Raw genomic sequence first — 14,475 nt, 5'->3', positions numbered from 1 at the left:
GTGTTCTGCAGGGGCCGATTGTTCCATGCCTACTGCCTTTTCTCTTTTGCTTTCTTCCTTACTCCCTACCTTTTGTTCATGTAACAATCTTCATCCTCACCATGGGGAGAGGGAAAGGAACAGTGCTTGAAACTTCAGTCAGTTTTTAAAATTGTGTTTCTAATCCAGTTTTGAGTTTCATTGCTCTGAATATTATTTCACCTGTTACCAGAATTAAGAATTTACTGAACTTGAATTTAGATTTGCTGATGTTTAGTTTATTATTACTGGTTTTAGTATGCTTTGCAGTAAGTCAGTAAGTCAAGCAATATGGGTGGGATATTTCTGATAAGAATTCATGTTCTCTCTCAAGTAATGAATAACAAAGCTCTTAATTATTGTGAGTCTCATATGTAATCTATTAAGAACCCTCTTTTTATAACTATTTTCCTGCTTATGAAACTAATACATCGTAAGAAATTTGGAAAAGGAAAATAAGCAAATACTTAACTGCATTGTAATTTTCCATGATCCCATCCCAGAAAGAGAACTCTTCACCTTTCAGTATACATTCTTCCAGTTTTTCAGTGATATATTCTCATATATTTTTAAAATAAATTGAATCATTATTCTGTAATAGAATTTTAGCTCAGTGATGGACCTCTCTGAGCCGCAGTATTTTTATTTGTAAAATAAAGATAAAATATGCATTATATAGAGTTCTTGCGTGGATTAAATAGGGTATCGTGTACATTAACAGTATTTGGCACATAGTGTGTGCTCAATAATGGAAGCTAATAGTAATAATAGTAATGGAAATAAGATGTTTTTAAAAGTGTGGTTTCTAGGGCAAAGGATATGAATATTTTCAAGGTCATTGATAGACATTGCTAAATTTCTCTTTGAACTATGCTCCCAATTTATTCTTATCAGCAGATGAGAGTGCTTTTTACCTTGCAACCATAATTAACTATGGTTATCATAATTTTAAAACCTCTGCCAACCAGATGGCAAAAATTAGTTTATCTTTTTTTAAAATTTGCATTTTGAAGGAGTATTGAGGCAGTCATCATTTTTTTATATGTTCGTTTGACCGTTTGTGTTTCTTTCTTGTGAATTTCCTATTCGTGGCTTTGAAAAAGGCTAAAGTTTCAGAGTGGCTAATAAAACTACACTTTTATCTACACTGGAGCAATTGGATGGTGCTCTATTTCTTAAAAAATTAAAGTTTCAATAAGACATACTTTTCATTTTTGATAGCTAAAACATGAGCATATAAATGTTCCCATTTTAAGAAGGCTGTTGGAGAAAGTTCCAACACTCTTCCATACAAGCTTGATCCCATCTTGCTTTTTAATGGCGCACAATTGTTTTTGTTTCAGAAAAGCACAGGTCGACCACATATAATCCAGAAAACCTTGGCAGGACAATATTCTAAGCAAGTGAAGAATCCCAGTAAGTTTTAATTCAGATGGCCATTTTATTTTATGTAATAGGAGCCGTGCCTTGGTGGAACTCGGTGCGCATGCAGGAGGTGAAATTGCTCTGCCGTGATCGTGTGGGTGGGCAGTGGCATGAACTGTGGCTGGTGTGGATGAGGCCTGGAGAGTCATTGCTGATGGAAATACTGAAATATGAAGGCCAGGAGTAATCCTCTGTTAGGAACCAGAGAGTGTGGCTAAATTTAATGGTGATTTGCAGTGAGGCTCATTCTTAAATTTCTCTGGCAGTTTACTGGTTTTTAGACAATTTGTACTGTCTCACTCTTATGCTCTGGTCTCAAGGCATCTTAAGCACGCTGATGTTGACAAAAGCGTCTTTTGGATTATTGGGGTATGTGATATTGCTTCCGTACGTTCGTGCCAAAAGTCTTTAATAATTTATGCAAAGTCTTATGCCATACATTATTTTTAAATCTAAAATGAACTAAGCACAGTGAAATTCTCTTAAATTTTCAGATATTGAGGGTCAGGTGGTTGTAGGTCAAATATGCATATTCTAATGAATCTTGAACGGTTTGTTACATTTTTGATGATGTTTGGAAGAAAATAACACTTGAATTGTAAATCACAATTTATGCATTACAAATAGAATTAGATTTGCAACCATGAGAATGTGAAATGTTTAGTGATCGGAATACTTCTTTCACCTTAGATTATTTTGATTTTGAGATGATGTATGCTATCAGTGTTGCTGTTTCTTCACATAATATTTTTATTTTGTTTATTTTTTTCATCATGATAATTGTACTCATTAATCCCCATCACCTATCTTACCCATCCCCCCCCTTTTGGTAGACATCCATTTGTTCACTATAGTTAAGGGTTTCCTGGTTTGTCTCTTTTTCTCTTTTTATTTTCCTTTACTCATTGGTTTTGTTACTTAAATTCCACTTATGAGCGAGATCACATGGTATTTGTTTTTCTCTGACTGACTTATTTCACTTAGGATTATATTTTTTAGTTCCATCTCTGTTGTTGCAAATGGCAGGATTTCATTCTTTTTTATGGCTGAGTAATATTCCTCTGTGTGTGTGTGTGTGTGTGTGTGTGTGTGTGTGTGTGTGTGCGCGCGCGCTTCTTTGTCTTTTCATCTATGGATGGACCCTTGGGCTGCTTCCAGATCTTGGCTATTATAAATAGTGCTGCACTAAACATAGGGGTGCATGTATCCCTTTGAATTAGTGTTTTTGTATTTTTGTGGTAAATACCTAGTGGTGTGATTGCTGGATTGTAGGGTAGTTCTGTTTTTAACTTTTTGAGGAACCTCCACACTGTTTTCCAGAGTGGCTGCACCAGTTGGCACTCCCATCAGTAGTGCAGGAGGGTTCCTTTTTCTCCACATTCTCACCAACACTTGTGGTTTCTTGTGTTTTTTATTTTATCCGTTCTGACAGGTGTGAGGTGATAGATTTGATTTGCATTTCCCTGGTGATGAGTGATACTGATCATCTTTTCACGTGTCTCCTGGGCATCTGGATGTCTTCTTTGGAGAAATATCTGTTCATATCTTTTGTCCCTTTTTTGTAAAAAAAATTTTTTTTTAGAGAGAGAGAGAGTGAGCACATGCATGTACAGCAGGGGAGGGGCAGAGGGAGGGGAGAGAGAGAATCCCAAGCAGCCTCCATGCCCAGTGTGCAGCCCAAGGCAGGGCTCGATCCCATGACCCCGAGATCATGACCTGAGCCAAAATCAAGAGCCAGATGCCTAACTGACTGAGCCACCCAGGCACCCCTCTTCTGTCCATTTTTAAATTAGATTATTTGGTTTTGGGGTATTGAGTTGTATCAGTTCTTTATATATTTTGGCTACTAGCCCTTTATTGGATATGTCATTTGCAAATATCTTCCCCCATTCAGTAGGTTGCCTTTTAGTTTTGGTGATTGTTTCCTTTTCTGTGCAAAAGCATTTTATTTTGAGATAGTCCCAATAGTTTAGTTTTGCTTTTGTTTCCCTTGCCTCAGGAGACATATCTAGAAAAATGTTGCTACGGCTGATGTCAGAGAAATTACTGCCTGTGCTCTCTTCAAGGATTTTTATGGTTTTAGGCATGATATTTAGGTCTTTAATCCATTTTGAGTTTATTTTTGTGTGTGGCAAAAGAAAGTGGTTCAGTTTCATTCTTTTGCATGAAGCTGTTGAAGAGATTGTCTTTTTTCCATTCTATATTCATTCCTCCTTTGTTGAAGATTAATTCACCATATAATTGTGGGTGTATTTCTGGATTTTCTATTGTGTTCCATTGATCTTTGTGTCTGTTTTTCTGCTAGCACCATACTGTTTTAATTACTACCACTTTGTAATATAACTTGAAGTCTGTAATTGTAATACCTCGAGTTTTATTTTTCTTTTTCAGGATTGCTTTGGCTATTTGAGGTCTTTTGTAGTTCCATACAGATTTTAGGATTGGTTGTTTCTGGTTCTGTGAAAAATGCTTTGGTATTTTGATAGGGATCGCAGTAAATCTATAGATTACTTTGGGTAGTGTGGACATTTTAACAATATTTGTTCTTCCAACCCATGAGCATGGAATGTCTTTCTATTTCTTTGCATCATCTTGAATTTTTTTCATCAGTGTTTTATAGTTTTCAGAGTACAGGTCTTTCACCTCTTTGATTAAGTTTATTCCTAGAGGTTTTATTGTTTTTGGTGCAATTGTAAATGATTATTTTCTTAATTTCACTTTCTGCTGCTTCATTATTAGTGTATAGGTATGCAGCAGATTCTCGTACATTGTGTATCCTGAGACTTCACTGAATTCATTTATCAATTCTAGTGGTTTTTTGGTGAAGTCTTTCAGGATTTCTATATATAGAATCATGTCATCTGCAGATAGTGAGAGTTTTACTGTTTCCTTACCAAGATGGATGTCTTTTATTTCTTTTTGTTTTCTGATTGCTGTGGCTAGGATTTCCAGGTGCTATGTTGAATAAAAGTGGTGAGAGTGGACATCCTTGTTCTGTTCCTGACCTTAGAGGAGAAGTTCTCAGTGTTTTCCTCTTGAGTATGATGTTGGCTGTGGGTTTTTCATATAAGGCTTTTATTATGTTGAAGTATGTTCCCTCTAAACTTACTTTGTTGAGGGCTTTTATCATGAGTGGATGTTGTACTTTGTCTAATGCTTTTTCTGCACCATTGAAGTGATCATGTGGTTTTTATCTTCTCTCTTATTGATGTGATGTATCATATTGATTGTTTTGTGAATATTGAACCATACTGGTGTCCTGGAAAGAAATCCCCCTTGATTGTGGTGTATGATTTTTTTAAAATGTATTGTTGGATTCAGTTTGCTAACATTTTGTTGAGGATTTTTGCATCTGTATTCATCGGGAATATTGGCCTGTAGTTCTCTTGTTGTGGTGGCTTTATTTGATTTTGGTATCAGGGTGATACTGGCCTTATGGGATGAATTTGGAAGTTTTCCTCCCGATTCTATTTTTTTTTTTTTTTTTTTTTTTTGTAGTAGCAGTAGTTTGAGAAGAATAGGTGTTACCTCTTCTTTAAATGTTTGGTAGAATTAGCCTGTGAAGCCATCTGCTCCTAGACTTTTATTTTGGAGGAGTTTTTTGATTTCTGATTAAATTTTAATGCTGGTAATTGGTCTGTTCAGATTTTCTATTTCTTCCTGCTTTAGTTTTGATACTGTCACATGTTTTAAAAACACACTCCCATTGAACTGCAGTCAAGTATAAATTTTTGTTTTTCTTTTTCTTTTACACAGGTGGGGAAAGCAGTGGCCAGTGGCCCTTTCTGTCTGAATTACAATGGTTGAAAAGAAGGAGGAAGAGAGCGGCGAATGTGAGTGTGGCATTGAACCCTAGATGGGGCCACTTCACTCAGTTAAATTGTGTGCCTGAAATCACATAGTACCTGAGTGTATGTAAAACACTTTAGATTTGTGCAACATCTTCTCACAAACAAAACCAACAAACCACACTCCTCCTATGGTTTGAGTCCTACAAGAAGATTGCTTTTTATTCAGCTTTTTCTATTTGATATAAACTGGTTACAATGTCTTATGGACCCTGATGGCATATAAGGAATGCATTGTTTTAGCTTCATTTTCAAAGCGTTTTCTTATGAAAATTACAGGACATTTTTTTTCTATTAAAAGTACAGCAGACTTTTTTATATGGCTTATATAACATATGAAGCATTTTTGTTCACCAAAAAAGTAAGGGGAAGTGTTAGGTTTTGAAATGTTGGCTAATATTGCCTATTTGTAGTTCTTTCAAATTGAAAGCTCTGTGTACTAATATTTGAAGCTGGATATGTTTTCTTGAGGATCTATTTGACCATTAGTATCACGACAGTTACTAAATAAGAATCATGTAATTATATAATCAACAACTGTAGTATAGCTCCCATGTATTGATAAATGTATAGGAGTTTTGTAACTGAAATTATGTTCCTAGTCTTTTTCATAATAGAATAGAAAGCTGTAATGATGGGGACTGTTTCGTAATTACATGGTGAATGCTATGTAACCGAGAATTAATTCCACAGCATATAGATTACATGGTAATTTACTAGATAACTTAATGAGTAATTATACTGAAAATTGCAGATTTTAGATAATGTTTTGCTGAATGTATTTTTTTTTTGTGAACAAATTAGACCACCAGTCATCAGAAACTTAGTTACAGGTTAAATCATCCTCACTTTTATGAGCCTGTCTTCATATTACGGTGATTATGGATACAAATTTTGTTTTTTTACTTAGAGATTTTTTTTCTTACTCTTGAAGATGTGGTTGGTAATAATAGGTTTTATATAGGCTACTGACATTTCACTACAGTCCACCCCTATCAAATATAAACTGATCAATCACCTTGTACATAAAGAAAAAAGAGTCATCATTGTTGTTTTTCAACTTTCTTTCAAAAAGAAAGTCCAAATGATAATTAAAATGCTTAGCACTTGCTCTTAAAATTACCTAGGAATAGTCAAAATTTAGAAGCATTTAGAAAATAGTAATTGTCAATGTTTGTTCCTTTGAGAAGTTGTATGGTTAGTACATTATTATTAAAATTTCACTCCAGTGAGTTAATGTTTCTTTTTACTATATTGACAGCTGTTCACATGTACCATGCTAGTCTTATTAAATGAGTTTTAAGTAGATTTCCTTTGAAGTTTTAAGTAGATAAGAATCTTTTTTATCACATTTTAATGCTAAAGAAATTGAGATTTATTTATTTTAGCAGAATTACACTGTACATTTTTCTCTAGAATATTTTTACATATGAAAATCATATAAAAAATAACATGGGCTGGGGGCACCTGGCTGGCTCAGTTGGTGGAGCGTGCGACTCTTGATCTTGGAGTCGTGAGTTCGAGCCCCGTGTTGGGAGTAGAGATTACTTAAAAATAAAAAAATCTTAAAAAAAAATAACAGACTTTTCTCTATCTTGATGAGTATTTCAATGATAATGAAATACAGTTTTTTCTGAATACTTGAATGTTTATCCACACTTTACAGTCACTGTCTTCGATTTTGTTGACCAAGTTTATTCCAGGGTGTTTATAAAGTAGGCAGCAAAGAGTTCTTTTGAAATTCAAAGTCAATCTACAAGTTAATAGTCAACATCAGAGATCTGTCCACCACCATTCTGACTATGTTTTCATTTTCCACAGCCATCTCGCGGTGTGTTTGAAGAAATGAAATATTTGGAACTTATGATTGTTAATGATCACAAAACGGTAAGAATATAAAGAATCAGTGAGTTTTAGACCTGGCAGCTTTGCTTAAGAAAGAATACATTTCACTTTATATTGAATCATTATTTGTTACTTATTAGGGCCAATATATTTAGAGGCTTTATTTCTTTGGAACTATTGAATGACTTGATTTACTTCATGGTATTTGGGAATACTAGGTTTTATAGAATTTTCACAACTCTAATAAATAAATGACTATTTAGTGGTTATAATGAATGGATTTAACTATTTGTTTGACATCTTTTACATACCGTCATTTAAAATTCTTATTCTCTACTTTTCTTCATTTGTGTATTTGGCCACTACTTTTTTTTTTTAATGATTTTTTATTATATTATGTTAGTCACCATACAGTACATCCCCGATTTCCGATGTAAAGTTCGATGATTCATTAGTTGCATATAATACCCAGTGCACCATGCAATACGTGCCCTCCTTACTACCCGTCACCAGTCTATCCCATTCCCCCACCCCCCTCCCCTCTGAGGTCCTCAGTTTGTTTCTCATAGTCTGTAGTCTCTCATGTTTCATTCCCCCTTCTGATTACCCCCACTTTCTTTATCCCTTTCTTCCCCTACTGATCATCCTTATGTTCCATAGATGAGAGAAATCATATGATAGTTGTCTTTCTCTGCTTGACTTATTTCACTTAGCATTGGCCACTACTTTCTAATTTTATTCCATGTCTTCGTTCTGAGGACATTATTTTTTTCTTACTAATTATTATGACTTGTGGCAGATATAATTATAGGAAGTGAGGATGTGTAATAAAGGCATATCCAAAGAGATGATCTTGGATGATTTATCTTTAAATTTTGGAAAGATGAGTAATATTGTGTTACTTATGTCAAAGTAAAGTATGATTTAATGTGTCATCTCAATAACATTTAAGAGACATGAAAAATAATTATTGCCTCCATTGGCCGTTCTTGAAAATAGAATAGAAACTTTCTTTTTTTAAAGGTTTCATTTATTTATTTGAGAGAGAGAAAGTGAGCACAAGCCAGGGAGAGGGGCAGAGGGAGAGGGAGAAACAGGCTCCCCGCTGAGCAGGGAGCCCTACGGGCCTGGATCCCAGCATGCCGGGATTATGACTGGAGCTGAAGGCAGATGCTTAAACGACTGAGCCACCCAGGTGCCTGAGTAGAAACTTTCTTAACCATGTTTTACTTAATCGTTTCCCTTGTAAAACAGGTTGGCTGAACCCTAGAGCTTTCTAAACAGTCTTGTCCAGTAGGCTGTTTTGCTAGTATAACCAACACTTGGGGTATGCTTAAATGTTTAACATCTAGCTTTCTGGGGGAAAAAAAAAGCCTTGATTTATAACGTTTGCTGACACCTGTGGTGTAATTACTCCCATCATGGCTGATTTCAAGCTACGAAGTGAGGTCACTAATGAGGAGCTGGGAAAAGTTGCATCCAGTTGGCTCTTGCAAACTGTTGGGAACTGCCTCCAGCACCCCATTGCCACATTTCCCAGACTGTGTAGGCTAGTTGTACTTCTTGTTGTAACTATATAATTTAATTTAAGAAATTGTATAAACTAAGACAAAGAGTAGTTGTTTTTATGAAAACTGAGTTATATTTCTGGAAAGATAAGAATCTTTTAAGAAATACTTATAAGTCAGGTATGGGTGAAAAACTTGTAAAAGATTGCAACGGAAATTCAGATCACTTTGCATATATCATTAAGTGCTTGTTTTGCTTTTAGGAGACCAAATTAGATTAGTAGACCATAGGATAAAATGTCAGTATGAAATTCTAATTAGTAGACCCTGCTCAAGAAAAGGCATTGAAACCATAAATTTAAAAATATGGTGACTTAATTTATTTATAACTTTTATTTGACTCTCTACATTAGCAGACATTTTCTGTTAATTGCCAAGTACTTGTTCAGTTATGTTGAGTATTATTCAGTGGAATACCTGTTAATTATATCTGCACATTCATTTTATTTACCAGTACCTTTGAAATATATTGCTTGATATATGTTAGAAGAAGCAGAGGAGAGGTCCTCTCTGGTTGGAAGGAAAACCAAATGTGTAGGCAGCCATTTTAGATAATGAAGGCTAAACTAAGAGTTTCAGAAGGACATTAATTTGCTTGAAATCCCAAGATAATTTTTCATCTGAACTATTTTTGGTGATTGGGACATTGAGATTTTTTGGTAGCTACTTCTCAGCCCTTAGCATTGTGACATGTTGTGAAACTATGGCGTTAGACACTTCCACTTTTTCTAATATCCATTATGCAAATACTTTTATGGTACTGGAAGGAATAATGATGATATGTGCAATGCCTTTAAATTCACAAAGGACATTCACAGAGAGCTGGGAATGAATAGAACACTTCTCCAACTCATGACTTGTATTTCCCCATCTCCTGTTCACCCATGCTCTAGTAGGAAGGTACATAAAGCCACCAATCAGAGTAGGTATCAGTAACCGTATAAATAGGAAACAATACTTTTTAAAAAAAAATATTTTATACTTTAGGGGCGCCTGGGTGGCACAGTGGTTAAGCGTCTGCCTTCAGCTCAGGGCGTGATTCCGGTGTTACGGGATCGAGCCCCACATCAGGCTCCTCCGCTATGAGCCTGCTTCTTCCTCTCCCACTCCCCCTGCTTGTGTTCCCTCTCTCGCTGGCTGTCTCTATCTCTGTCAAATAAATAAATAAAATCTTAAAAAAAAAATAAAAATAAAAAAATATTTTATACTTTGAATTGATTTTTTAAGCCTATTAAATGGAAACATTTAAATAATCTTCTCTTTATCTTATAAATATAAAATAACACCCTCCCATTTAAAATATCATTTTCATATATGGAAATTTTTTGCACATTATACCATATATTCTGTGATAAAGTTATCTTCTTTATGCTACCAAGTTTGTTAATGGTAAACCTTGGTGATTATTTTATTATTATTATCTACCTTTGAAACTAGAATAAAAGAACTGTAATTTTTGCTGATAAACTTGGAAGAAATACATAGTAAGAAATGAAATAAAAAGAAAGCTTTATTTTTGAGTAGTAATGATACCTAAAGTAGAAAGCAATTACCCAAGATGATTTCTACTATTTAAATAAATATTATATCTGGGATAATAGGACAAAATATTCTTTTTGCTTTGACCAGGTTACATCCTAGTCCCACATAAGTGTGTCATTTTATAAGGATTTTTTTTCTTTTGAGAGGTGAGGAAAAAGTTTTTTTAAGGTGTGCTTTCTTTATATGAAATGAAGAAAATGAAGATTGTTTTTGAATTTGATTGCCACAAAGAAGTAGTAAATCGGAACATGGATCAGAGTCCCGAAATTCACATTTTGAAAGTGAAACTGTACTAGAATAATTAACATCTGTTTTTTTTAATACCTGTAGATTTACTACTGGGTTTTAGAATGATCATCCTTGAAATGATTCATCATTCAATCTTTGTGCTAGATGAGGCAACACAGTTGTTTGAATTACTGTCACCCTCAGATTGAAAATCAAGCTCTAATTTTAATTTTTTTCAAAAAGCAAATTTCTTTAAATATTATAATTGTTCAGGAAGGAGAAATAAATTTGGCACTTTAAATGTAAATTATTTTCAGTTATCACAAAATGTGAAAGTAAGTTTTATCATAAATGGAGATTGCACATTTTTCTTTGTATGCAAAATTATTTCTCATTCATGCAGGAAATAGAAACATTTTGCCTACATTCACATTCAAGCTAATCTCTTTAATTCAGAGTAACCTAATATTGGCTTCCTGAAAAAAGGCAAACACCTTATTTTGTACAAGCATCATATTATCAGTGGCTTTCAATTAGGAAAGGAAAATCCCTCAATTTTGTAGAAAGCGTCTTGGTGGCTGGCTGGTGGAACCTAATTTGGGAGCCAATTATAGCCTTGATAAGGGTCTGCAAACATTTCTCTGAGCCCCTTGAGCTAAACAGAAATATGAAAAGCCTTATTCTAATAGAAAATTGGTTGAAATATTTTAAAGTGCATGAAGAAAGTTTTGCTTACATTTTTGCTGTATCCACACGTATAAGTCCGAATGCAAGTGTGTTATACCTCAAATATTTTTAAATTTAAACCTCAGTTGGAACCGTATTTAAAAACCACTATACTTTGTAGACACATTAACAAATTATGAGTTCTCATCAAGAACTGTGATTTCTTGGGAATATACATAAACTATTTTATCAGAGTTGTTAACTGAAAAAGTTTATCTCCTATCTCAACCCAAAATAGGCACTGAATTCCAACTGTGTGACCTTGGATAAGTTTTGTCCTCTCTCAACCTCACTGTCCACATTTCTAAAATGGTTTAATAAACCCCACCTCATAGAGTTGTAAGGAGCAAATATTTGTTGTAGGAGAAACTCATAGATCCTGGTAAATCCTGCCTGCTCAATTCAGTGGAACTTCAAGTGAACAAATCTCGTGGGTACTGCTAGATGTCCTCTTTCGTGCTCTCTCAGCAGCAGGGGACACGGTGGATTACACCCTCCTATGTGACACATTTTCTCCATCTTTTGGCTTCTGTTGACACAACAGCTCTCCCGCCTCACTGGCCCTTCCTTCCTCGTCTTTTGCATCTGGCCTCTAGGATTATGGGAGTGCTCATCGCTTGGTTTTGGGTCTTCTTTTCTCTCTATAACTCTTGTCAAAGTGAACAACTCCAGTTTCAATCTTTAAATAATACCATGACTTTAGGGGTGCCTGGGTGTCTCAGTTAAGTGTCCAACTCTTGGTTTCAGCTCTGGTCATGATGTCAGGGTTGTGAGATCGAGCCCCACTTCGGGCTCCGAGCTCAGCGGCGAGTCTGCTAGAGATTCTCCCTCTCTCCCTCAGCCTCTGTCCCTCCCCCTCAAGATAAATAAATAAAGTCTTAAAAAAATATATCATGACTTTAAATTCATCGCTCTCTACTTTATGCCTCTAGTCTCTTGAGTCCGTACTTGTGTATCCAACTGTACTTGCACACCGACTTCAATGTCAAATAGGCATCTCTAACATTTCTAAATCAGAACTCTAGATTCCTTAGTCCTAAGCTTCTCTTCGCCTAGTCTTTCTCATTATTTTAAACGGCACCACTATGCCCCCAGCTATTCAAGTTCAGGACCTGGGAGTCATCTTTTATTCTTCTCTTTCCTCCCCTTCCACATCCTGTACACCAGCAAGTTCTGGGCCCCCTACCTTCACAGTGCGTCCACCCGCTTCTCTCTGCAGATGTCCAACCTTCATTATCTTTTACCTGGACTCTTGCTTCCATGCTTGACCCTCTCTAATTCACTTACCCCACAGCAGGGGAGCTTTCCATAAAGGAAATCAGAGACGTGGAAATTACAAATATGAAATAAGTGAAAAAATCACAACATCAAAAAAGACCTCATTTTATTAATTTTTTAACTTGCATGTCATATTTTCCCATGATCATTATACTACGAAGTCTCCAAAATGGACAAATTAATGTTTAGAAGCAAAATAAAGTTAATTGTCGTAGGTATAGAACACCACTGCCTTAGAATAAGTGTCAGTTAATGTTTTTCCTTTCTTTTTGTAATGTGTGCTGCTTCATGTTGAGGCTTTTAACATTTTCATCACCCCAAAGGGGCTTGATGTTGAGACTTTTGCTTTTACTTTAAAAAATATCTTTGAAATTTTTTAGCGTGTGGAATTTGCTGGACAATTTAAAATGCTTGGCTATTCACAGCAGCTTCTTTGTGCTAGGTTCGAAAACCCTGTTAAAGTGCCTTAAGATCCTTACATCAATATGACGTGATGGCCCAGTTACATGCACAGACTGATGTTTACTTTAAAAGAACACCTGGAGACCGTTTGGGTCAGAGGATGGTGCACGGCGGCAGCAGTAGCATCAAGTCTGAGTCTGTTCTGAGTCCAAGTCCATTCAGGCCGCTATAACAGAACACTGCAGACTGGGGGGCTTATGAATAGCACAATTTACTTCTCACCGTTCTAGGGGCTGAGAAGCCCAAGATCATGGTGTCAGCAGGTGGTGAGGACCTGCTTCCCGATTCATAGGCAGCACCTTGCTCTGTCCCCACGTCCTCTGGTGCAAGGGAGCTGTCTGAAGCTTCCTTTGAGGCACGAATCCCATTCATTAGGGTTCCACCTCATGTCCAAAGCATCTCCCAAAGGCCCCACCTCCTAATACCATTATTTTGGGAGTTAGGATGTCAACATATGAATTTGGGGGGATACAGATATTCACACCATAGCCAGTGTTATAAATGTAAATAGTGATAGGGGTGCCTGGGTGGCGCAGTCGTTAAGCGTCTGCCTTCAGCTCGGCGTGATACCAGCATTCTGGGATCGAGCCCCACATCAGGCTTCCCCGCCAGGAGCCTGCTTCTTCCTCTCCCACTCCCCCTGCTTGTGTTCCCTCTCTCGCTGGCTGTCTCTCTCTCTGTCAAATAAATAAATAAAATCTTTAAAAAAATGTAAATAGTGATTAATTAGTGAATGCTACCAATAACACGGTATTGCACATTTGTCATGGGTTGTCAGTATAAAGTATTATAAATATCAGGTATGTAAGCATGAAGACATATATTCTTTGTTTTAAAAAACATAGTACCAGGGGTAGAGAGAGAATGAAATGAAACATAGTACCAGGGGTAGAGAGAGAATGAAATATATTTCACACAAATATATAGTGTGAAAGTGGGCAGAGGAGAAAAAAAAAAGAATTTCATGGATTTCCAGCATAGAACCATTTTTAATCTTTATGAGAGATGCATTATTTTAGTAATAATGATTAAAGGTAGATTTTAAAGATTTATGGTGCAAATCTGATTTAGTAGTTCTGCATATGTTTTCCTTTTTCCTCAGTAGAGGGCGTGATCCCCCTGTTGGTAGACTTCGTTTTCAGATGTCCTCTGAGAGACATACTGTGCAGTATTCTTTGCTAAAACTATAGCCTCCAGATGTTGTTATGGAATTATTTGATTAATTTGTTTTTATTTATTTTCTTAAATAATCATAAATAACCATGAACAATCTTAAACTATTCATGCACTTCACTTTTACTTTTTGTCCCTCCTTTGTTCTGACTTGGAACCATCAAAAGCCAAAGGCTTCATTTGAAGGAGGCATTCTTCTGAGAGAATATACTAAAATGTATTTTAAAAATGCATTCTAGGGGCGCCTGGGTGGCTCGGTTGGTTAAACGTTTGCCTTCGGCTCAGGTCATGATCCCAGGGTGCTGGGATCAAGCCCCACATCGGGCTCCCTTCTCAGCAGGGAGTCTGCTCCTCCCTCTCCC

The 14,475-nt window shown here is 36.0% G+C and overlaps 1 protein-coding gene across 1 annotated transcript in view; it reads left to right on the top strand.

Moving 5' to 3' along the window:
• ADAM23 (ADAM metallopeptidase domain 23) overlaps positions 1 to 14,475 on the top strand; it is a 165,641-nt gene that overhangs the window by 100,588 nt on the left and 50,578 nt on the right. The window contains exons 7-9 of the mRNA XM_008687554.2: positions 1,362 to 1,434; positions 5,200 to 5,276; positions 7,113 to 7,178. Coding sequence (XP_008685776.2) covers positions 1,362 to 1,434; positions 5,200 to 5,276; positions 7,113 to 7,178 — 216 coding nt within the window. The remainder of the gene's footprint in view (positions 1 to 1,361; positions 1,435 to 5,199; positions 5,277 to 7,112; positions 7,179 to 14,475) is intronic.

Source organism: Ursus maritimus, unplaced genomic scaffold (genome assembly GCF_017311325.1).
Source record: "Ursus maritimus isolate PB19 unplaced genomic scaffold, ASM1731132v1 scaffold_1, whole genome shotgun sequence".
Lineage (NCBI taxonomy): Eukaryota > Metazoa > Chordata > Mammalia > Carnivora > Ursidae > Ursus > Ursus maritimus.
This window is presented reverse-complemented; position numbering and strand designations above follow the sequence as displayed.